Raw genomic sequence first — 24,903 nt, 5'->3', positions numbered from 1 at the left:
TATGCTTTTCCTTTTTAAGTCATTTCAGATCTTTAATAATAGTATCTTAGAAGGTTGAACAGACAGGTCTCAACTGGTAATCTAGGGCTTTTCAACAAAGGTTTGATTAACCTACTTAATATTTTTTCCTTCTTTCCTCAGATTCTTTTATTGATGTTGATGCAGATTTCCATGCTAGGGTTCCGGTGGTGGTGTGCAGAGAAAAGCAAAGGTCTCATTTTGCTTAAGCTGTTTTATATATTAAATATCAACTCATCAAAAGCAGTATATTTTACTAAAGCTTAATGTCCAATTTCAAGAATTATAAGCTACTTCCATAGTTATTTTACATGCTTATTACTAGCACTCTGCTATATTTTTGGCATTTGATCTACATTTTTAAAAGAATGAAATTACTTAAAGGAAAAAAACGTAGAAAGAAATTTTTTTTTTTGCTTCCTCAAGTCATATATCATCACTCTTTGAAAAGCATTTTTACCTATTTTGACTAAGTAAAATAGCCACCTTGTCAAGTGATCGCTTAATCTAATCACTTTATTTGCCATCACTTTTAGCAGCAACTGGGGCAGTGCTGATTAGCAGTTAGTATGACCGCATCTGTGTTTATCTCTCCTTCCATCTGGAAGCATTACCATCACCATTGTAAATGGATGCATTATAGGCTGTAATAATTCTTCATTAGGCAGATTCCTCACATCTTTTTTACTGTTACATGGATGAGTCATGCCCCATTTGCAACATTTTACAATGTTTTTCTTATTTGCATTTCCCCCAAAATAGTTTTAATATATATGAAAACATGGAAAATAAAACTTACTCAGAAAATAGCTGCCAAGTCTTTTTTTTTAACTAGTTTTTTAAATGTCTTAAAAAAAAAGTGAATATTTTATTTTGAAGGTATTTGTCAGTGTAAATTAGTTGTTGGGATAAGAAATACCTGCATAACACTTCTCTTCTTCCTTCCAATCCTCACCCATTCCCACCAGTGGTCTTCTTTGTAAAGTGAGCGCAGGAAATGAAAATGCTTGTCTGACAACAAACCATTTAACTGCCCTTGGAAAACTAGAACCAAAATTGATCCCTTTGGTGATTGCATTTAGGTACTGGGCAAAGGTAGGTTTGAGTTCCTTGAATGTATGATTACATTCTGTGTATGCATAAGAGGAATACTTTGATTTTTTCCTTGGTTAATTTAATTTTTAAAAATTGGATGCATATTTTGGACATTGAGAGTATGGCAACTGAGTAATGGAACAGAAAGAAAAATTCAGTGTTTCTATTTTATAATAGCAGTATTGATCAAAAGATCAAAATGATCTGTGGTGCTTATTAAAAATATTATTTCTGGGCCAAATCCCAGGGGTTTTGACCCAAGAATACACATTTTAAATAGTTTCTCAAGGTAATTCTTGGGCACAGAAAGTTTGAGATAAAAATAAAGGCTTCTCAGAACATTTCCAATAATATTCAGAGACTTTCCAGCAAATAAAAGATACACTAGTCTTGCTTCCATTTCCATAATATTTTAAATGTGTCCCAATTGGAATGCTTTTTTAAACATTTGAGTATTTAAAATTCCTCCAAAACATAATAATGTCAAATCATGATTTTAAAATTCAGATTTTTTGTAGGTACCTTTCTAGAGCAAAAAGCTTGATTGAGGTATTGTAATAACAATATATATTTCCTGTTGATTGGCCCAGGATGAATGGAGGATCCCCACTCATAAATGAATGGATTAGTACTAACAGTATGCCATCTTTTGAAAGCCACTTCCTGTTTTATCACTAAATAGGCTATGTTTTTTAATTGTTATTCTGTTAGTGCTGATGAATTTTTCCACATTTTCTTCCCTAATCCCCTTTTTGATCAAAACGTGCAGGTCCCAGTAGCTTAGGATGAGGCAGGGGGTGAGGGCGGATCATTAAACAGAGCAAAGCTAATTGGTTTGCACATGGTATTGAACCATCATTTTTTATTTCATTAACATATTTAAGCCAAGTGCATGGATTTATGAGATGTCAAAAAACTGAAACAGCAAATATTTTTAGGACCTTCCATGAATAGGTTTAGTTATACTTATGAGTTCAACAAGGTTAAATATTTGAAATTAGAACTGTCACTCAAAACCCAGCCCATGGTTGCTGCAAAAATATAAGAAAGTTTTCTGTTTTGTCACTGTAGTTCATGTAATACAGAGCAATGAAGTTGCACATTTTAAGCCAAATTGTGTAAATGACAAGTTGCTACAAAAGGAATGATTATCCTCTTTTTTCTCATTTGCAGCTTTGTAGTATAGATCGCCCTGAAGAAGGAGGCTTGCCACCTTATGTGTTTGCACTGATGACCATTTTCTTTCTTCAGCAGAGGAAGGAGCCCCTTCTGCCTGTTTATCTAGGATCATGGGTATGTAAGTTTTTTGCTTATGCATCTGATACTAATTTTATTACAGATCCACAGTCCCTTATGCATAATTTCAAAATCTAAAAACTTAACCACTGGCATGAATATACTCATAAGTATAACTTACTCTTGCTTTGAAGTGCTGGCATGTTGATGTGTTTGTTTACAAGATGTTGCCCATACCAATCTGCTAGGGACTATCATTTTTTAAAAATCCAAACATAATGTATTTTTTTTTTTAAACATAAGTTTCTGAGGGTTTCATGTATGAGAACGTGAACTTTAAATCTATCATTTGGTACATACTTCCTTTGGGTACAGTTTTCTAATTTGATATTTGAAATTACATACTACCTCAAGACAGTCTGTAGGAAGCATTTGATTTACTGTAACTTACTATTTCTAATCTTTTATTTCTCTTTATTTGCCATACTCTGAAAAAGGGCAATTGAAGCATTAAGATTTCTACCTATACCACAGATGCAGAGCTCAGTAGTCAATTTCTCAATAATATTTTGGCATTATCTTAAAGATGAATTCCACTTCAGTAATATGGCCTTTCTGGGTAAATTAAAATTCTATTTAGTTGCTCAGGTATAAATTTATGAGGAAATCATCTCAAAGAGTCAAAATTATGTTCATTTTTAATCTCTAGGTGTTGATCTTATAATCTTATAATATTATCTTTTTTAAAAATTTTTTATTAATAAAAAAAATTACAAGAAGCACAAACATTCCCAACACATACACTCAGCAATTCACAATATCATCACATAGTTGCATATTCATCGTCATGATCATTTCCCACACATTTGCATCAATTCAGAAAAAGACATAAAAAGACAACAGAAAAATAAAACAAAAACAGAAAAAAAAATTTTACATATCATACCCCTTACCCCCGCTTTCACTGATCACTAGCATTTTAAACTAAATTTATTTTAACATTTGTCCCCCCTATTATTTATTTTTATTCCATATATTCTACTCATCTGTTGACAAGGTAGATAAAAGGAGCATCAGACACAAGGTTTTCATAATCACACAGTCACATTGTGAAAGCTGTATCATTATACAATCATCATCAAAAAACATGGCTACTGGAACACAGCTCTACATTTTCAGGCAGTTCCCTCCAGCCTCTCCATTACATCTTGAATAACAAGATGATATCTACTTGATGCATAAGAATAACCTCCAGGATAACCTCTCAACTCTGTTTGGAATCTCTCAGCCACTGACACTTTGTCTCATTTCCCTCTTCCGACCCTTTTGGTCCAGAAGGTTTTCTCAATCCCTTGATGCTAAGTCTCAGCTCATTCTAGGGTTTTTCAATATTATCTTATATGTACACTTACTTTATAGAAAGACTCACTTGGTGTAGAGCTTACTTTGACACACTGGCTATTTTAATTGCCTTTCTTACTATATGTGGGTTTCTTCCAACATGCAAAGAGGATATATTCTACGGCAGTAGTTCTTAACACCAAAAAAATAAACTATAGAGAATTTTTTTCTTTATACTAAACAAGGGATTCTCAGAATCTGCCAGATTCTGAGAATAAATTCTATTCTGACATGAGGGTTTAAAGTACTCTGTGTATCCTGCAGCCTAAAGGTTACCTTCTTTGTGCCTGAGGTACCTGAAATGAAAGAATTCTGAGCCCCAAAAGGGCTCTGCCAAACTTCTCTTCTTTGGAAAGAAGAGTAAGGGAATAAAATAAAGTCAACTGTGAGTTGAGTTAATAAGCCTTCTGACCAAACCAAGTAGAAATCTGTGAAATTCTCTGAAGCCTTCTTTTCATTGTGATTCAGAGAGACAGTAGTTCAGGACTGAACCAAACAATCCCCAAAGGACTTAGAATAGTTTGGATCCATTGCCATGCTGACTTCTGTCTTACTGTGAAGTCTGTCTTTTCATGTGGCCTTGTCTTCTGCAAGTACACATGTAGTCACCTGTTACTGATAGGACAATGCAGGAAGAAAAGTGTTTCTGCTCTGGTGATTAGAGTCTCCTCAGGATTTGCTTTAAAGTAGTGTGAATACCCTTTTCTGTGATCACTCTCTTATTAGGGAGTGATACTAGAAGTTCGCAAAAGTGATCCTGAATATGAGTTTGATTAAATCATTTGTTTATTCAAGATTTAATGATAAAAACAGATATGTGGTGACTAAACACAGGATTGAATTCTATGAATTAAATGAGGTAGACTACAGTACCTGAACTGAAATGATCTACAGTTTTCAGCTTTTTAAAACTAGTCAGGCATTAGTGTGCTAGCTTCTACCAAAGTCCTAATAAAAAATACAAAGCAAAGAAGGGAAAAAGAGTTAATATTTACTCAGTTCCTTATTCATGCTAGCTATTTTTACATGTATTATTTCTGTAGACTATCCATTGAGATCATTAAAAAGTATGAAAGTATCTAAACTATTATTTTCTATAAAACATTTAAAGCCCTCTGTATGTTCATCATTATACTAGGCCCTGAAGGGAATATAAAGATGAACAAGATTAAATTCTCTATCAGAAAATTTAGAGCATCATGCCTCTGTGCTGTGATCTACCTTTTCAAAAATCTCAAAGTCTTACTGTTGAATTACCCTCACCAACCTTTTATTCCCAGTCAAAATTCCCATTTTATTGTGAGCTAAATCTTGATATGATTAAAGTTAATCATAGTGGGTTGTGAATGACAGACTAATCCTGTCTCCTCAAGCATCTTTTATCCCCTAGATGGTGATTTTACTAGTCTCTCAATAGTTTGGAATTTGCCTTGTTTTGTATTATATGAATATATCCGTTGGTAAACAGTTACTTTACAGGGAAGGTAGATTATCAGGTTCTGCCACTTACATCCTTGTGACCTTGAACGAGTTATTTAATCTCCAAGCCTCAGTGTCCTCTTCTGAAAATTTCTGAAACTTAAATGCGATAACGAATATACAGCTCCTAAGACAAGGTAGGAAAACAAGTGTTACTCCTTCCCTCCTTTAATAGAAAGTCATACTTATGGCATGGAGGCGTAAGCGCCAAACAAGCAGTTCTTCTGCAAATGACAGCTATAAAATGAGAACAAAAAACAACATGAAGGCCCTGGAGACTGAACAAAAGCAAACAGACTTTGGAGGGGAGTGAAAACTCGGAGCAAATGACCGAAATAGTGAGTTTGCTATTTTTCTGTGGCTTTATCCCTGAGGGCAATTGTGATAAAACAACTAGTCCTCTTTTCTGCCAGAGGAACCAGGACACCAGATAATAAGGGAGGAAACCCAGAAAGGAAAGATCCTGAGACGTGGAACCCATGATTCTTTGTATAAACTCAGGTACATCTCTGCCTAATCCCTAAACCACATGTGTGGGGCAGACTGAAAACAGTTAGGAGTTGAGCCTTAGAGAACTGAACAGAGATCTGATGAATGTCTACTGGAGACATAACAGTCTGCAACTTGAGTCTAATCAAATTACAAACATCTTACACTTTTTGGAGTAACCTAAAGCATCCAGTATTTTCACCATATAATAATGCATTCACAGTGTCCAGAATGCAATTCAAAATTACAATTCAAATACAAAGAGCCAGGTAAATGGGGCCCACTCTCAAGGGAAAATATAGTCAACAGATACGAACCCTGAGATGATATAGATGCACAAATTAAAAAACAAAGATATTAAAACAGCTATTATAACTATGTTTCATGAGATACAAGAAAAAACAAGGCCAGCCTTACCCTGATACCAATACCAAACAAAGACAGCAAAGAAAAGGAAGATGTATACCACAGTTCTTCATGAACATGGACACCACAACTCGTAACAAAATATTAGCAAATCACTTCAGAAATATACAGAAAGAATATGTCACATCTAAATAGAGTTTCTCCCATGAATATAATGGTGTTTAAGCATTCAAAAATCAGTGCAATATACTATCTTAATAGAGGAGAAAAGCTATGTGATCTTTTTAATAGATGCAAAAAAACTTTGACAAAATTAAGGACTTATTATGAAGAAAAACTCTGTGAACTAGGAACAGAAGCAAATTTTCTTAATCTGAAAATAGGAATATATCCCAGTTTGAACCCAGAAAAGTCATGTTCTTTAATCCTGATTCTATATTGTTGGATGGCATCTTTTTTATTTATTACATTGTTTCCATGGAAATGTTACCCACTCAGTTGTGGGTGGGACCTTTTGATTAGGTGATTTCCATGGAGATATTTCTCCACCCATTCAAGGTGGAATCACTTATTGGAGTCTTTAAAGAGGGAACCATTTTAGAAAAAGCTTCAAAGTTGACACATGGAGAGAGACATTTGGAGATGCAGAAAGAAAACATCCCCAGGGAAGCTGTTTGAAACGAGAAGCCAGGAGAGAAAGCTAGCAGATGCCACCATGTGCTTTTTCCAACTGACAGAGAAACCCCAAATATCATCATCCCTTGCTTGAGTCAAGATATCTTTTTCTGGATGCCTTAGTTTGGACATTTTATGACCTTAGAACTGTAAATGTTTAACTTAATAAATTCCCTTTATAAAAGCCAACCCATTTCTAGTATAATTGCATTTCTGGCAGCATTAACAAGCTAAAACAGAATATGAAAAAGATCTACAGCTAGATGCTTCCCCTGTACCATAAACAATAAAGGAGGTCCCCACTCCCCATTCCTGTTTAACATTTCCAGGAAGGCTGGCCATTGCAATAAGGGAATAAAAGAAAAAGGCCTAAAAATCTGAACGGAAGATGTAAAACTTTCTCTTTTTACAGGTGACATCATTATAGTCCTCAGAAAGCTACAAAACTCCTAGAGCTAATAAGTGAGTTTAGTAGTTTCATAGAAAAGAAAGTTAATATACTTAAATCAAGTAAACTTTTATATACTAGCAGCAAGAAATTGGAAATGAAATTTTTTTTAATTCCATTAAGAATTGTTCCAGAAAGCAAACTATAACTGTAGGGACATAACTAGCCCATGGGTCAGATGACTCCATATTGTTAAGATGTCAGTTATGGTCACTTGGTTTCCAACAAAGGTGCCTAATCATCAACGACCTAAATGTAAGAGTTAACACCGTAAAACTCCTAGGAGAAAAACTTTGAAGCCAGGGTTAGGCAAGGATTTCTTCTTTAAAACACTGAAAGCATAAACCATAAAAAGGAAAACATTAATGAAACTTCAAAATTTAAAACTTTTATTCTTCAAAAAATACCATTAAGAAAATAGAAAGGCAAGGCACAGAGTTGAAGAAAATATTTGAATCTATATATCTGACAAAGAAATAGTCACCACACTTCGTACTTGCCAGTGTTTTCTATGGAAGAGTTCAGTCAGTCAGTCACGTGGTGCCAGGCCCCATTGTGGGTGCTGTGGGTAGGCAGTGAACAGAGCCAAGTCCTTGCCCTTTAGGAGTTTATATTTCTAGTGAGGAGAGAGAGGAACAAATATGCAAGTGATGGTAATTTCTCTGAGGAAAGATGAACCAGGGTAAGAAGGACGGAGAGAGAAGGCAGTTCTGTTTACAGACAGTGATATTTGAGCCGAGCTGGTCTGAGAGGAGGGAGAGTGAGCCCGGTGGAATGCTGGGGGTGTGAGCATTCTAAGCAGAGGGAATAGACAGTGTCAACCCTGAGCAAGGACACAGTGATGGGTCCTGTGAAAGGAATTTGAATTTCATCTTAAGTAAAAAGGAAAACCATTAGAAGCAGGGGAGCAACATAGCATCTTATGTTTCAGGAGGATCATTCTGTCTGCTAAACAGTAAAGTAGCTCTGTTTCGTGTGGAATTAGATTTGGGAAATGGGATCCCTTATCTACATCCAGTTTGTTTACATTAACTTTTTTTTAATTAATTTTTTTTTTTTTTAAACATTTTCTTATTTTTTATTATATTTTGTTTGTTTGTTTGTTTGTTACATGGGCTGGGGCCGGGAATCGAACCGAGGTCCTCCGGCATGGCAGGCAAGCACTCTTGCCCGCTGAGCCACCGCGGCCCGCCCTAATTTTTTTAACTATAACAACAAAAACATTCTTAACATATGATCATTCCATACATATATAATCAGTACTTCACAATATCATCACATAGGTGCATATTCATCATCATCATCATTTTTTAGAACATTTGCATCAATTCAGAAAAAAAAATAAAAAGAAAACAGAAAAAAATTCATATATACCATACCCCTTACCCCTCCCTTTCATTGATCACCAGCATTTCAATCTACTAAATTTATTTTAACATTTGTTCCCCCATTATTTATTCTGTATGTTTTACTAGACTTTTGATAAGGTAGATAAAAGGAGCATTAGACACAAGGTTTTCACAATCACACAGTCATGTTGTGAAAGCTATATCATTATACAATCATTTTCAAGAAACATGGCTACTGGAACACAGCTCTACATTTTCTGGCAGTTCCCTCCAGCCTCTCTACTACATCTTGAGTAACAAGATGATATCTATTTAGAATAACCTCCAGAATAACCTCTCAACTCCATTTGGAATCTCTCAGACATTGTACACTTTATTTTATCTCATTTCACTCTTCCACCTTTTGGTCGAGAAAGTTTTCCCAATCCCTTGATGCTGAGTCTCTGCTCATTCCAGGATTTCTGTCCCATGTTGCCAGGAAGGTCCACACCCCTGGGAATCATGTCCCACTTAGCCAGGGGGAGGGCAGTGAGTTTGCTTGTTGTGGTGGCTGGAGAGAGAGGCCACATCTGAGCAACGAAAGAGGTTCTCTTGGGGGTGACTCTTAGGCCTATACATTAACTTTTTTAAAGACTGATAAATCTCATTTTACAATAAAGAAACATTTGTTTACCATCACCCAGATCTTTTCAGCTGAACACCATTTTCTTTTGCATTAACTTCTATTAATGGCCTGTAGAGTAGCTTTGAAAATTTTTTATTTAACCGGAATTAAAAACTTTTGAAATTGAGTTTTCTAATTAAGAGGTTCTCGTTTTTACAGTTTTCATCTCAGTAGTATCACTAGTGATGACTGCTTATGTTTATTGAGCATTTCTGTGTTTCAAACCCTATATGTAAATACTGTGTGTCCATTATTTCATATCATCAGAACTATCCCATGAAGGAGGATCTAGTGTTATCCCTTTTTACAGGAACCTAAGGCTTACAGAGAGTAATTACCTTACGTGAGGTCACACAGCTAGTAAATGAGGGAGTTGAGATGTGAGTATGTTTATTCCAGAATCCATGATCTTTATTATCTACTAGGCCATGTTTTCTTCTTCCTTTGTAAATCACAACTTTGATTTTTACTTCATAAATAGATTTTTTTTTTAATTTACAGATTCCAGGAATTTCATAAAGGGTACCTTATATATTTTCAGTGAATCATGAGTATGTTTGTTACTTCAGTGATTCCTTCCAAGATTAATATGCTCTGATTTGATATAAAATTATTTCTGCTTTATGATTGTATTGTCTAATTTTTCCTAGATTGAAGGATTCTCCCTAAACAAACTAGGCAACTTCAATCTTAAAGACATTGAAAAAGATGCTGTGGTCTGGGAATGCACTGATGATGCAGCAGGGGATGCAGCCCCACCTAAAGAAGAGTCACCGAGACTAATGCCAGTTAAAAGGGGACAGGTCTGCTCTCTTTTCTAGTTTAACCATCTATTTTAAATTCAGATGTTAATTGTAGTTTATGAGTTAATCAGTCTTATTCTCTTTACTTAGCTGTCTGACCCATTTGATGGTTATTTCATTTCTTACTGTTGTCTTGAATAGCCAAGTAGTAAGAAAAGGTAAAATTCAGATCATTAAATCCACACATACTTACTTACATGGTTTCTTCTTGTGCAGAGTCCTTTGAAAGAGACTTAGAATTCAGAGACAATCCCTGTCCTCAAAGAGCTAAGATCTTAGTGTTATGAGGTTTAAACATAGAAAGTTAACTAATCTCAAGTTACTAAAATGAAGGGAATAAGTATAGAATTTAATGTTTCTGTCTTCACCCATATCCTTGGAGGTAGGGAGAGGAATTTATACCCAAGGAAAGAATTGCCATTAGAGCATCAAATAAATACCTGGCCAATGTAAATAGACTAGTAAGAATAGATTCTGCCCCAAATTGGTGAATAGGCGTGGACCCCGTGGCTTTCCCCATAATCCTTTGGGGTAAACTGACAATAATACCCACAAACTACTTCTGAGACGAAGACTCTAATCTTAGCTTTCTACTACTAAGTCACATCACTCCTCCAGTCCATGCCTAAAATGAGGAGATGGTGGTAAATCGTAAGGTTTTGTAGTTTAGTTTTCTTGAATCCATGAGCATAGAGGGGTGGAGGCAGGTGATGCCACTCTACCCCTGCTGCCACTAGAATAGCACTACTTTGATCTGCTTTCTGTTTGGAGGTTCCAGTAGTAGATAGGCACAGGCTTTAGGTCAAGAATATGTGGATTTGTATCTCATTTCTCCCACTTCCTAGCTGTGTGTCTTTGAACAAGGTATTTAGCCCTTCTGTGCCCGTTTCCTCACCTATGAATGAACATAATACTGGTACCCTCTCATAGGGTCATTGATTTATAGAATACTTAGCTCAGTGCCAAGCATATAGTAAGCACTCATTAAATATTAGCTGCAATTCTTATTTTATCTGTAAAAGAAAGTGTTCTCTACTTTAAAAAACTTAAGTACCATTAGTCTCAATATTTCCAAGGTCTAGTAAGTTCGTTGTCATGGTATCATCATGCCATTTCAGTGAGACGCTTAAAAATAAGTAGTCATTTTAATTTTGAAAAAGGTTTAGGATAAAGAGGTAAATTTGCAAACATTGAATTTCTGGGAATTTTCTTTGTCTGTATCCTCAACTATAATGTGTGGGACCTCAAGAAATGCCATTTTTAGTCAGTTTTGCTTTGTAAATCCGCCAGATGACTTTATTTTACCTTGTCAGATTCTTTCTGATTGCTATTTAGTGATTAATAAAATACCATGCCACTTGTTTTGAAATTTGGTACAATAAAGATTGGGTACAAATTTGTATACTTTAGAGAAAAAAAAATGTGTGAATTACAGGAATAATGTGAAGAAAAAAGCTGTTTGCTATAAATCCAATCAAATTTACTTTTACATTTTTATACTGTTTGGGGAGAGTAATCACACTGCCACTTCTGAAATGGAGTGTGATCTGATCAGTGTTGAAATCGCATCGTGTGTCGAAAGAGCACTGTATTGGAGTTGGGAAATGATCTCATTCTGCCACTGACAAGCAGCGTGTCCTCTGACAAGTCTAATGAACTTTTTGGGCTTTAGTTCCCTCTCCTTGTAAAGTAAGGGAGTTGAACTAGTTGAACTATCTCTTAAGAGCATCTTACAATTCTGACATTACATTGCAATAATATATGGATTTCTTGTACTTAGAAAACTATACCTGAGTGAAAAAATACAGACAGCAACCAAGTCTGCCAGTTGCTTTCCCTTGTTTTTGATTTAATCCTCATCACTATCCTGTGTTATAGGTGGTATCATCCCTACTCTGCAGATAATGGTAGCGACCATTTTTTGAACACTGTGTGCCAGGCACTGTGCTAAGCACTTTACAGACACTATCTCATTCAGTCCTCCCAACAACCCTATGAGGTGGGTACTGTTATCCCCATTTTTCACATGAGGAGACCAAGTCTTAGGTTATATACCTGATCAGTATCATACATAGCTAGTACACAGCAGAGTTGGATTTCACACCTAAGCTTGTTCCATTTCAAAGCCAGGCCACTGCTAAACTGCTGGTCTGTGAGAAGAAGAAGCTAAGTCACTACACATTTAAGACCTTCAAAGTGGCATATCCAGTATTTCGACCCAGTTTTTTTCCTACCCTAAGTCCTTGCACTTTCCTGTATATTTCGTCAGTCAGCATGTTCGAACTTCTTACAATTCTATGACTGTAAAACTTTCAGTTTCTCATATCAATAGTTATTTGACTTTAAAATTAATTGTTGCTGACATATTCAGTGTACTTATTATGTAGTTTATCAGGACAAATGAGTTTTCCCTATTTTGTTATGACTTTAGCTTCTGTCCCTTTCTGTGTGTCTGTAACTATTTAAAAGTGCCCTCTAGCAGCAGTAACAGGAAGAGTTCAGTACTGAGGATATTAGCAACCCATGCACAGTCCTCTCTACCTGTGACTAATATTTCAAAATAGTAAGAGGTGCTGTCTGGCTAAATCGAGCTGATCTGTCTATTCCTTTGAATGACTATATATTAACAAACTCTAATCCCAGGGGTGCAGTGAAGTAATGTTATTTTACCAGCAAGCAAAATAGAACCTAGAATTTTAGATATCTAGATGGATTGTCACATTAATTTCTTTGCTAAGGTTTTTCAGAATTTTTTTAGACATTTAATGCTTGAATAATCTCTGATTTTTCAGACTGTGCTGACATCTCCAATAACCTTCTTGTTTTCTTCTTGCTGTTGATAGGTATCATTAATATTTGATTTAAAACACCAGCCTTCAGTACCAGTTGGGCAACTCTGGGTGGAATTGCTTCGATTTTATGCTTTAGAATTTAATTTGGCGGATTTAGTCATAAGTATACGTGTCAAAGAGTCTGTATCTCGTGAATCAAAAGACTGGCCTAAGAAGCGCATTGCCATTGAAGGTATCACAAAATGTCTACCTTTAATTCCTTTCTTTTTTAAGGTACCAGTCTAATAATAGCATGCTGTTTACTTCAATCTCTTTTCAGCTCTTATATGTAAGGTAGGCCTGACCTCAAAAATGAAGTGTAGTCAGAATCTTGCATGTGTTAAGAGTGGATCATTTCAAGGGGCCAGACATTTCATCTTGGGTTTTTAAAATGCAAAATATCTTAATTTCTTAAGCAACTAAAATAATGGCTGGCAGAGTCCTTGTTTTCTTTGTAAATTACTTAACAACATAAAAACATCCAAGCTTTTTCCTAGTGAGGTGTGAATCCTCCCTCTTGACCCTCCTCACTTCTGAATTGTAACTTCAGTATGTTTGTGGATTGTTGCTGATGTAGTTTAGTTTTGCAGAGATGAAGAAATTACTTTTTTTTTGAAAAAAATAGTATTCTAAATAACCTGAAAATCAAATTTTTACACTTAATTGGCTTACTCTCCACAGAGAGAGAATACTTTTGAAAGGTCTGCAGTGTTATTTAGAATTTATTCCTAAAAACACTTTTTAGTGGAAGCTTATTTAACTGAAACCACTGTATAAAAGACACATTGATGTGCCCTGTAGACTTGGTTAAATAGATTAGCTCTTTTCATTTTTTTCCAAAGTCAGGAGGGTGAAACCCCTCTAGAAATCTTAATTCTCCTCCTTTAAATAACAAAGAACCTCCTAAATGGAAGTCTCTTATTTTTGCTTTATTTTTTTCAAGCTTTATGTTGCGTAACAGGGTTTTTTTACATTTTGCATAAATTCTTTGTGCAGTCATAGGGATCTCATATTTTTAAACCCTCCCCTGCAGTTTCTTTGGCTCAGCTCTTCTGTCCAGTTGCCTAACCTGCTGGAGTTCTAGGGGAGGAGAAAAAATTGAGAGAAGTGGTGTCTCCTCTTGGTGCCTCCCTCTCACCCCTGAAATTCAGTCCAGCCAATTCAGTGATGGGCTTCCCAGGGCGGAAGAGTGGAGGTAAGCTCTAGACACCACAGGGCCTGGCTGAGTGGGGAGGCAGAGCACTCAGCAGAGCTTGCTGGGAGGACCTTCCTTCCCAAGGCATGAGAGCCAGACCGATGACTTCTTTTCTACCAACACAAACTCAAAACAAATAGGGAAGGGGTCCTGCTTCTGAACCCCTCTCTGAAGGAGTGGGTTCCCTTCATAGAGAAAATATTTAAGAAAACATTTCTTTTGGTTCTTCAACTGTATCTTCTCTCACTCTCCCACTCCACCCCCAATTTTTTTCAAAGCATATAAAATACATGATAAATTTTACTGTTTATTTGTTGTCTGTTTTTATCTACAGGAAATTAATTTTTAAGGCATAAAATCGAAATGTATAATGTGATGGATTTTTTTTTCTTGTCATTACAGATCCCTACTCTGTTAAAAGGAATGTGGCAAGGACACTAAATAATCAGCCCGTGTTTGAATATATACTTCATTGTTTAAGGACAACGTATAAATATTTTGCTCTTCAACCGAAAATTACAAAATCCTGCCTTCCAAAGCCTCCAAATACAGTTACACATATTTCAGAACACTGTAAAGAAGTAGTAAATCATAATCCAGATGTACAAGCAGAAGATGACAAACTCAAAAATTCAGTTTTGGTTCAGGACCCTGGTGCTACCAGTTCAACTACAAACACCTGCGAGGTACAGCCGACAGAGGGAGCCCACCAGCAGGGGAGACCCACCAGCAGAGGAGACCCACCAGCAGAGGAGATGATAAACAGACACACTGGTACAAACCTGGTCTACTCGGACTGCGTGGAGGCAGAGGTCAGGTGTGACAATTATGAGGATGTTCAGGTACCCTGTGAAGAAATTGGAAGTGAAAATGAGGAAGAAAAAATTGGAAGGGAAAGCAACTATCATTTGACTGCTGATAATGAAGGTTTAAACAGTAGCAAAAATGGAGAGTTTGTGGTCTGTGGCAACACACACAATAATGAGACTGACAGGACTTTGGATTTAGAAGTCTTCCAAAATCTTTCAGTTAAAGAATGTGATGAATTTGTTAATTTAGAGGACAAGGCTGATATTGATGAAGAATCAATTCATTCCAATGAACTAGAAGACTCTCTAAACCATTTTGCCCCTTTGCTACAGGGCCAGACATTAGATATCATTCACTCTGATGAAGAAGAAGAGGAAGACGAAGATGAAGATGAAGAACCCAGGCTCACTGTTAACCGAAGGGAAGATGAGGATGGCATTGCTAATGAAGATGAGTTAGACAACACCTACACTGGGTCAGGGGATGAGGATGCCCTTTCTGAAGAGGATAATGAATTGGGTGATTCTGCTAAATACGAAGACTTGAAAGAATGTGGAAAGCATGAGGATGAAACTCTACCAATGGAACTTAATAAAATAGCTATTAAAGAAGAAAATGTGTGTGAGGAAAATTCAGCTCTGGATCAGTCTGATCTCGTCTATGAATTTAGTAAACTAATCTTCACCAAAGGCAAGGTAATCAGTGCCACTGCTAAACATAGAGCTAGGAAATGTTAATGCATGTAATTTCAACTTTGGTAATATTAAAGCAGGCTCTCCCATTTTTGGTAGTTTGACTTTCATCTTAATACATACTTGGCACGCTTCCCTTCTTAAAACTTAAAACTTGCTTGGGAGGAAGGCAGTGCCGTTAGGAGGGAGTGAAAATAATTGCCCTTTTTTATTGAGTGTACCCATAAGGGTGTCAGCCCTCTGTCAGATAATTTAGAGTGGCTGCACATTTAACTTTCATTCCTTTGGGAAATAGAGAGTAGATGTGTACTTAATTTTTTTCTGAAACAACCATAACCTTAAAATTTTTTTGTCATCTTAATAAAACAAAAAGCAAAGCTTAGAACTAGATCACTTGGCCCTTTCTCTTCTTTTTCCAGTTCAAGATGTTTGCATCTCTGAATACTAAGCATTCTCTAAATCTGCATTTTGGATCAATACTTTTAAGCTTCAGTGCAATCTTTGTAGTTTTATCCTTCCAGAAAATCTGTTTGTTAGTCTGCCCCCCATTGTCACTCTGCTTCCTGTTATAACACTACTCCCTGGATATACAGTTAATCCCTTCTTGTACTGTCTCATTTTGTGGCACCCTTCTTAGAGGAAATATGGTGGGTTTTAGAAGTTCACCATGTTTGTAGGAGTATGATCAGCACGAGAAAAAGATACATGTGTGCTTTTAAGAAAAGGTTCAAGACCCCTTTATTTGGCAAAGAAAGTTTTATCTTGTTTTGCTTTTCCATATTCCTGCAGTCACCTATGGTAGTGTGCAGTTTATGCAAACGAGAAGGTCATCTAAAGAAAGACTGTCCTGAAGACTTCAAAAGAATCCAGCTGGAACCTTTGCCCCCATTAACACCCAAATTTTTGAATATCTTAGATCAAGTTTGTATCCAGTGTTACAGTAAGTTGTTAAAGTATACTCAAGAGATAACTGAATCACATTAGCATATAACTACCATAGGGCCAAATCATTTCTGTTCTCCATTGTATCCACAGTGCTCTATATAATGCCTGTCTCATTTGGGATATGTAATAAATAATCACTGAGGAAAGGAAGGAAGGGAGTAAGTTTAGAGTACTAGCATTTCCCAGCTCCCTTGAAATGTTTTTCCACAGTCCAAGCAGGGAATAATGGCACAGTATGCCCTCCCACAGAGGTTTGTGGTGTACATTGGCATAACAAAGGCTTCTAAGAAACAATAAAGAAACCTATTTAACTTTTTAAAGTTAATTTAATTAACTAAAATTCGAACATAGAATACTTTTATTTAACATTAATTACTTACATAACTGCTTCTAAGGAACACCAGTTTTAAGAATCTTTGTATGATGTGGAAGAAGCTTTAAAGTTCTGCAGTAAAAACTTGAAAGGAGAGGCATGCAGCTACTTAGAGTAGAAGAACGTGATATATCAGGTTACTACATCTTGGAACGTCTATCTGTGCCAAAAGACACTGGTTGTAAACCAGCTATTTAAAAAGAAGAAAAAAACCACCCTTTTTGTAGGTTGTGAGCTATGAAAGAAAGCTGTAGTACTTAGAAGAAAGTGTATATGCATATGCCTGCATACTTTGTATTCACACTGAGAGGTTCCCTGAAGGCCACCATTATAGAGCCCTGAGGTCTCTTGAAACCCAGTTTCAGATTAGTCTGTTTACATTTCAGGGGCAGTTCTTAGAGATGGACTGTTTAAGAAAAAGACATCCTCTCAGTGCTAAGCCTATCTACCAGGAAGACACAAAATTTCATGCTTTTTTTTTTTTTTTAATCTTGTTAGGTTTTCTTTTATAGACAATATTTTATTTTGGTTTTTTCAAAGAATGTCATCAGTTTTTTTTTCTGAATATGTTTGTTTTAAACAGGAGATTTTTCTCCAACTATTTTAGAAGATCAGGCTCGTGAACATATTCGGCAACACCTAGAAAATTTCCTAAAACAAGAATTTCCAGGTAAATAAATGTTTGCCTTGAAGAAAAGAAAGTTAGTGTGACCTTTCTTGAGAATGAGAGCATATGTTACAAGCACATAATTTTGAGAAATGTGGTAATCTTGTGATGATGGTGGGGGGCAGGATCTTAGTTTTTTGTGTGTGTGCTGTACATAGGATGGTCTTTGGTCTGCCAAATCCTAGTTTACCAACAGGGAAGATAGTAGCAATATAAGATATTAACTAGCAGATGTCATAAGTGGATTTCATTTAGTATTTTGATTAGACTCAATACCTCCAAAAAGTGAATTTATTTAGAAAGTTATAAGCTTACATTATCAAATGTGTTGAAGTGATCCATATTTTTCTTGAAATATCCTTACATTTAAGATTGAAGCGGCATGTGGTAGTCTTTCATGCCATATACAGGTAATATTTATTTAAACAAATAAATAGAGTTTTTGGATAAATATTTAAATTGTAAGTAAGTAAACTTTAAGAGGCAAAATTGTAGAACAAATGACTAGTTAATGGGAGGACATAATGAGATTAAAAAGAGGTTAGCAACTGGGTATTTTGGATTCATGAGAGGACCATTTTGATCAGAAAATTAAATGCACTCAGGTAATTGGTTATTACTTTTCACATCTCTCTAACAGGAACTAAATTGAGCTTGTTTGGCTCCTCCAAAAATGGATTTGGGTTCAAACAAAGTGACCTTGACATCTGCATGACAATTAATGGATTTGAGACTGCTGAGGTACAGTGACCACATAAAACTTGTATTTGCTGTTGCAGTGTGATTTGACTAATCTTGATTGACAGTATAGCTTTGGGATTTTCCAAAGTTGCCAGAGCATACCACATGGAATACGCCGTTTGGCACATTGTATCTGGCAAAATACATTAAAAAGCTTAGAGGTGAATGTGAGGAGTAAAAAGACTCTAATTCTTCAAATGTAGTACAGGTGGATTTGAAAGCAACATCTGGAAATTCTCCAAAACCGAACCAGTCTTTCCAATTTCCCCTTGCCTGGGCCAAGCTGACCTTATTGCACACACTTTTTATTTTTTTTATTTTATTTTTTTTTTACCGGGAAGACTGTGTGCTAAGTATATAATCCAGAGACCTTGATTTGAGAAAGACTTGGCTTCATTTTGGGAAGATCATCTATAAAATGGAAATAATTTTTGTTCCTCTTGACTCTGAAGATCGTTGTATATACTAGCTAGAATCATGTATGTCAAGAGTCAGCAAACTGTGGCCTACTAGCTAAATTCAGCCCTCTGCCTGTTTTTGTAAGTAAAATTTTATGGGAACACAGCCACACCCATTTATCTACATGTTGCTATGGCTGCTTTCACTCTATAACTTCAGAGTTGAATAGTTGAGTAACAAGAGGCTATATGGCCTGCAAAACTGAAAATATGCCCTCTCTAGCCCTTTGCAGGAAGTTTGCAGCCCCTAATTTATAGGAAAGCATTCACAAAATATAAAGTACTGTATAAAAATATGAAGTCTGATTAGTATTGAGCCTATATTTTTTATTTTTAACAGTCAGATGATGAATTCCCAAATGAGCGATGCTTCTACTGCTGCTCAAGAGCTTTTTACACCTTTTCTTAGTTTCAGATTTTTGCTTTTGAGTATGTATCTGATTTAGGGAAATTACCAAAGGTTATCTAGCCAAGTTTGGTGGATAATTGAGCTCGGGTCCAATACCTGATATATAATAAGGTATTCCTCATAATTGTTATGCTATTGTCGTTGTTTTTGTTTTAATGATTAGTTTTTTTACATGACTTATAAACTGGTTTTGAGGGCATCTCTAAAGTAAATTTCAAATATGTTCTGGGATGTCTGTACATCAAAAGGATTTCTGTTGACAGAGTCAGTCCATATGTATTTAAGTATGATCTAAAAATATATATTAGTATTTGCTGTATACTGTATTTTTGCCTAGTCCTGGGGTAAATAATATGCACTCAATCACTCTCTTGAGCAATTCATCTGCTCTTAAACTTTTTTCCTATCCATAATGAATAAGAGGAGGCATAGATCCTATATTCTGGAGCAGCTAGAAGGAAAAATATGAGAGCATCGTATGGTAGCCTATGACAAACTCTCGGAATCTGTCCTGTAACCACTTGTTTAAGAGTGCTTTGAAAGCTATTGCTTTTTTATTTCTTTGCTTTGTATATGTTATACTACACAATTAAAAAAGTAAAAAAAAGGTGGCACAGAAGCCCCCTTTTATTTATTCTGGCATATAGAATACTTGTAGTGATATTATTACATAGCAGGAAAGAACAGAGTTCCTTGATATGGTTCGTTTGCTGGGAGCTATGGACCCACAGAGTTCCTGAATGATTTCGCCTTTGTTTCACCTCTGACAGCAGTGAGTAAGTAGGCTATGTTTGCCTAAAAGGGAAATATGCATAGAGAATGGATTGAAATTAAATTATTTCTGAAGATGATGGAGATTATGTACGATCAGAGTAAGAACCTGTCTTTTTTGTTGTTGTTCTTGTTTTTTTTTTTGGTCTTCAATTTTTTATTGAATTTCTTGGTGTCATTTTGTTGCAGGGGTTGGACTGTGTACAAACTATTGAAGAATTAGCAAGATTCCTCAAAAAACATTCAGGTACCTCTATATGCATTTCCCAAAAATCTTTTTCTCTTTTTTTCAGTATTCTTTTTCATACTTAGAATTTACTAACGCCAATGAAGCAGAATAATGCTAAATTGTAACATACTTGCAACGTTAAGATCTTTTAAAAAGTCTTGTATGATTCAGTGTGAAGCCAAGCAATCAGTGATAGTGTTGCAGACCTCAGTTTTATTTCAAAACAATACATATACCAGACAGGCCAAGACATTTTGGAAATGATTTTACCTTATCAATTTTGTATAAATCAAAGTGTAAGAATTGCTAACAGTAGTATAAAGCCTAATAGAAAGGACACTGGGTTGGGGTTATGGATTGTTTTTTCAGCTGTCCAGCTCAGTAAGCTGTGTGTGACCCTGAACGAGTCATTTAACTCACTTGATCTCTTTTTCCCTCATCTATAAATTCAGAAAACTGAAGTGGGTAATTTCTAAAGAATTGACAACTATAAACTGTATCAATTCTGTAAATTGTGCACTGAGATGAAATGCTGTTGTATATTCTTATGCTGTCAAGGGCAGCTATGGATGCTGTTAATCGTAAAATTATTCCTTTAAAATGTGATTGAGCAAACTGGTTGCTAAGGGGTTAGAATGAATGAGAAAAAAATACAGTCTCTACCCTCATAGGACTTAAAATCCATGTTTTATCTGTGAAAAGCTTTCTTGTGTTTCAGTCAAGGGTAGACTTTAATTCACAGTATGGATGTGCACATGTTCACTCACACACATGCACACACCTGAATGCCCCTTTGTATTTTTTTATTTCCAGGCATTTAAATAAAGGGGTAACTATCTCATTTAAGTAACAAGAAAAAATCTTAAGTTTAGTTTATTACCAATGAATGTTAACCCAGAGCATCAGGAATTTTTTTTTTTTTTTAATGCGCATCATCCTAATTTTCTTTGGTCATTGAAACGGGCTTTTCCCTCACTTGGAAGTTTTACCTCTAGAGATCATGTCCTCTTTTTTGAAGTTTATGCAGTCTCTAGGTATTTGGAAGCAACTCAGGTTTCTTCAGGGCAGAAGGGATGCAATGAAAGCAGTACTTAACACAGCTTTTCAGGAAGCTGGTATAAGTCTCTCTTAGGGAAGGGATAATCCAGGTGACGGGATGGAAGGGCCGCAGCAGGGTATGAATGGTACTAAAAGGGAAAGAACGTATGAGAGATTCCAAGAGGAAAATTTCTTAGATTTGGTATCTATAAATAGAGAATAAGGGTTAAAGTTGATGGGTAGGTAACTTGAGTAATGAGAACTTTTGTAGAAAACACCAGTGTGGAGGTGTTTAATTTACCATGAAGATATACCTTCCAAGAGTTCAGCAAGCAATAAAAAATTTGGAATGTCAGTAAGGACTGGAGCATAAAACAGTTTTGCATTGGAAAGCTTTATAAAAGGGTTTATTTGAGAAAAGTTGAGGACTAAGCCTTCATTTCTGTGGGCAGAAAATGAGAAAGGAGACTAAAAAAAGGAGCCATTGAAATTATAAAATGAAAACCATGATATGTGCTTTGAATAAATTCTAGAAGACAGGATTATAAGTGTTGTAATATCCAGCAGTGTCCACGTTCCAGAATGGGAAAGATTTTGAGAAAAAGGTTATCTAAATATAGGTACTATAGCAGAGTAGTTTGGTAGGGGATGGTTCTGGAATCAGACTCACTGTTTTTAAATCCTGGCTCCCCACTTGCTGGCTTTGCAATCCTAGAAGGTCACTCAACCTCATTATAACCCTCATATACACTAGAATTCAGGGCCCAACATATGTTCAGTATTCAGTAAATAATTCTTTGCCCCTCCTTAGCACCAGTATAAGTTAGTTAGATTTCCTCTCTGTCCCACATAAACGTTTTTTGCCTGAAATTTCCTCCTCTCTTCTGTATAGACTTTTTTCTTTGTTCTGTATCACTATATATATCTGCCCCCTAGATGTCATCACTTAACTCTCTCAGAAGAAATTCAAACTCAGATATCTCAGAATGAACTCATCTTTCTCTTTACCACTTCCCTTCTGCTACAACCACCACTACCTGCCCTCCCTTCTCATTCTTCTTTCTTGGCTGTTGGCATTGATATCCTAAGTGTTACCAAAGTGGGTGAAATGATCATTAGCCCTTCTAGAGTAGGTGGAGGACAAATTTGGACTCAGTTATACCTAGACTTTAATCCCATCTCCATAATTTATCAGCTGCTTATTCCTAAGCAAGATACTAAAATTGTTTGAGTCTCCATTTCGTCATCTGTTCAGTGGGGGTGATAAGTCTTAGGAGGTACTATTTGTAAGGAACCCTTCCCATATTAAGTGCCCAGTAAATGGTAACTTACACTCTCCCCTTTACCTTCCCTACCACCTCCCCAAATCTGTCTTCTGTTTTGCATTCCCACTGCCACCACGAAGGGTCAGGCCCAGATTGATTTTCATCAGTGGTCACTCTGCCTCTATTCCAGGGGGCTCAACTCTATCAAACAAATGTGATCAGCGATTCTCCTCAATACCAGCTCACTGGCTTCTCCTTGCCTCTGAGGATACTTTGCAGGATATATATGTTCTCTATTTGTGCTGTTCCCAGTCTCGATACTTTCTCTTGTTTATCATTCCTTTACCTCAGGCCCATTTTACAGCCTACATAATTCCATGCAAGTCTCCTGAATATGCCCTTCTATTTCAGGCATCTCCCCTTTTTATGTATAACCTCCACCTTTTGTTTGCCTTTTTAAAAACTCAGCTCAGGTAATTTATTCTCTCTCATTGGAGTTGATTCCTTCCTACTGCCTTTGTAATGTCTCACTCCCTGTGAGTAACTGCTGTTTAGAAGATTCAGGTGATTGCCCCGTAGGCTTTTCTATATTGGATATGGTCACATGGAGAGAATAGCAATTAGTTTCCTCTGTTTTGGTGTTTATCAGCTGACACCCTACACACACGACATCTAGTGAGTTCCTGAAGGACAGTGACTGCCTTGTTGATTCTTGTGGTTCAAATATTGATATGTTTAACACAATGTAAGCCAGAAGAACCTTTCCAGATGTTTACTGATCACAGAATTATTTGACTAGTCTTAGCCAATGCAGTGAAACAAACCAAGTTTGGTTTATATTGGAACATGATCAACATAACTCATATTCCCTGGCTGGTGTATTTCATGATACTACCTTATTTCCCAATCTAGGTCTGAGAAACATCTTACCTATTACTACAGCAAAGGTGCCAATTGTAAAGTTTTATCATTTGAGAAGTGGTCTGGAAGTGGATATCAGTTTATATAACACTTTGGTAAGATTTTTTCCAGGCTTTTTCTTTAGGGTGTTTAAAGAGAATGGATGTCTCTTAACTTCAACTCGCAAATTGAATGAGCCTCTCATTTCATCTTACCCATTCTTTCACCAGTTATTTACTGGGTGCTTGCTGTGTGCCAGGGCAGTGTTCTGAGGCTGGGTATACAACATACCACTAAGTTAATATTATTCCTTTCAAACAAAATCACACTGACAGGCCTTTTTGTTTGGCTTGAACTGCATTTTAATTTATGCAGTGTGTGTATGTACATGTGTATTTATAAACCCACATGCATTTTTAGGTGGGTTCAGTGTAATCTGAGTGTCTCCACTCTCTGGTCTCACACCTTGTTTGCTTCAGAGCTTTAAGGGATCTCTCTGAAGGGCATTTAATTTAAATAATGTCGTGGGTTGAGGTGGTTCTCTTATCTCCTTAAAGGGAAGTGTTTATTTTGGTAGCCCTTATTTTCTGAATGTTCAGGCTAAGGGCACAGTAAAATAATTTAAGTCATGAGATCAGAGGTACTTATAGTTCTTAGTTATCTGGTAAATTAAATGAATCTTGTCTTCGGGGAAAAGACTAATTTTCCCCGACTATGTTCCTGAAGTGAATTACATTTTATTTTCAGAATGTTCAACTTAAAATTTTTTCTTCTATTTTTGATAGCCTTACAGTATAATTTCCCTTTTAACAGGCCCTTCATAATACAAGGCTCTTATCTGCTTATTCAGCCATTGATCCCAGAGTGAAATATTTGTGCTATACCATGAAAGTATTTACAAAGGTGAGTATGCTTCCTGTGGTTTATCAGGAAATTTCATTGCATCGTCAAACCTTATATAAAAGAGCCATATCCATGACGAATCCTTCCTATAACTATTCCAGCAACCCTATTCATTGTTAAAATTTTGTTTTTAAATTTTACGTGACAGTCTGATCTGGATTGTGAGTAGTCGTTCCACTACTTTGTTGGGTTTTTTGGTTTGACTTGGTTGATTTTGTTGTGGTTTTGTTAGCATATTTTTGTATCTGAAAGTGTGACTTTTAGTTTAGTTCTTTAAAGAAATTCCATTTTCCATGGGTGCATCTTTATTTTAGTAAAAATAAAATAGCTACAAACTGAGTAGAAAATATTGGTGATTTTCCCTTTGTTATTCCTTTTCCTTCCTCTAGATGTGCGATATTGGTGATGCATCTAGAGGCAGCTTATCATCATATGCATATACTCTCATGGTGCTATATTTTCTCCAGCAGAGGAATCCACCAGTCATTCCTGTACTTCAAGAGGTATTAGTAAAATAAATTGTGTTTCCCATCTGTTAAATCTGGGTGAAATCTGAGCCCTTTTCCTTCTCTAAAATTAGTGGTTCTGTATTTAAATTTTTAACTATTTTCCTACAAGTTTTTGTTTTAGTGCATTGAACTAGTGATCCATAC

General features: G+C 36.0%; 1 protein-coding gene and 1 long non-coding RNA gene across 9 annotated transcripts in view; one reads left to right on the top strand and one right to left on the bottom strand.

The window, feature by feature from the left end:
* The window catches only part of TUT7 (terminal uridylyl transferase 7), a 66,021-nt gene that overhangs the window by 15,659 nt on the left and 25,459 nt on the right, over positions 1–24,903 (top strand). For all 6 annotated transcript variants that reach the window (XR_013170580.1, XR_013170581.1, XM_077148659.1 and 3 more), the window contains exons 8-20: positions 142–211; positions 987–1,113; positions 2,287–2,406; positions 9,871–10,023; positions 12,867–13,047; positions 14,452–15,554; positions 16,341–16,491; positions 17,453–17,539; positions 18,177–18,277; positions 20,105–20,162; positions 23,360–23,463; positions 24,161–24,250; positions 24,640–24,753. Coding sequence is in view for 4 of the 6 variants with exons in the window: in XM_077148659.1 (XP_077004774.1) it covers positions 142–211; positions 987–1,113; positions 2,287–2,406; positions 9,871–10,023; positions 12,867–13,047; positions 14,452–15,554; positions 16,341–16,491; positions 17,453–17,539; positions 18,177–18,277; positions 20,105–20,162; positions 23,360–23,463; positions 24,161–24,250; positions 24,640–24,753 (2,459 nt within the window). In the remaining 2 variants the exon portion in view is untranslated. The remainder of the gene's footprint in view (positions 1–141; positions 212–986; positions 1,114–2,286; positions 2,407–9,870; positions 10,024–12,866; positions 13,048–14,451; positions 15,555–16,340; positions 16,492–17,452; positions 17,540–18,176; positions 18,278–20,104; positions 20,163–23,359; positions 23,464–24,160; positions 24,251–24,639; positions 24,754–24,903) is intronic.
* Positions 3,553–24,903, bottom strand: part of LOC143673750 (uncharacterized) — a 51,061-nt gene continuing 29,710 nt past the window's right edge. Inside the window, exons 3-5 of one of the 3 annotated variants that reach the window (XR_013170585.1) lie at positions 14,832–14,896; positions 5,261–5,356; positions 3,553–4,698 (exon numbers count right to left, since the gene is read on the bottom strand). This is a non-coding gene — a long non-coding RNA (uncharacterized LOC143673750). Of the gene's footprint in view, positions 5,357–8,417; positions 9,107–14,831; positions 14,897–24,903 lie in introns of those variants that run through there. The other 2 variants (XR_013170583.1, XR_013170584.1) reach the window with 2 other exon arrangements.

This window comes from Tamandua tetradactyla, chromosome 2 (genome assembly GCF_023851605.1).
Source record: "Tamandua tetradactyla isolate mTamTet1 chromosome 2, mTamTet1.pri, whole genome shotgun sequence".
Classification (NCBI taxonomy): domain Eukaryota; kingdom Metazoa; phylum Chordata; class Mammalia; order Pilosa; family Myrmecophagidae; genus Tamandua; species Tamandua tetradactyla.
Note: the sequence above shows the minus strand (reverse complement) of the source record. Positions and strands in the feature narration are given on the sequence as shown.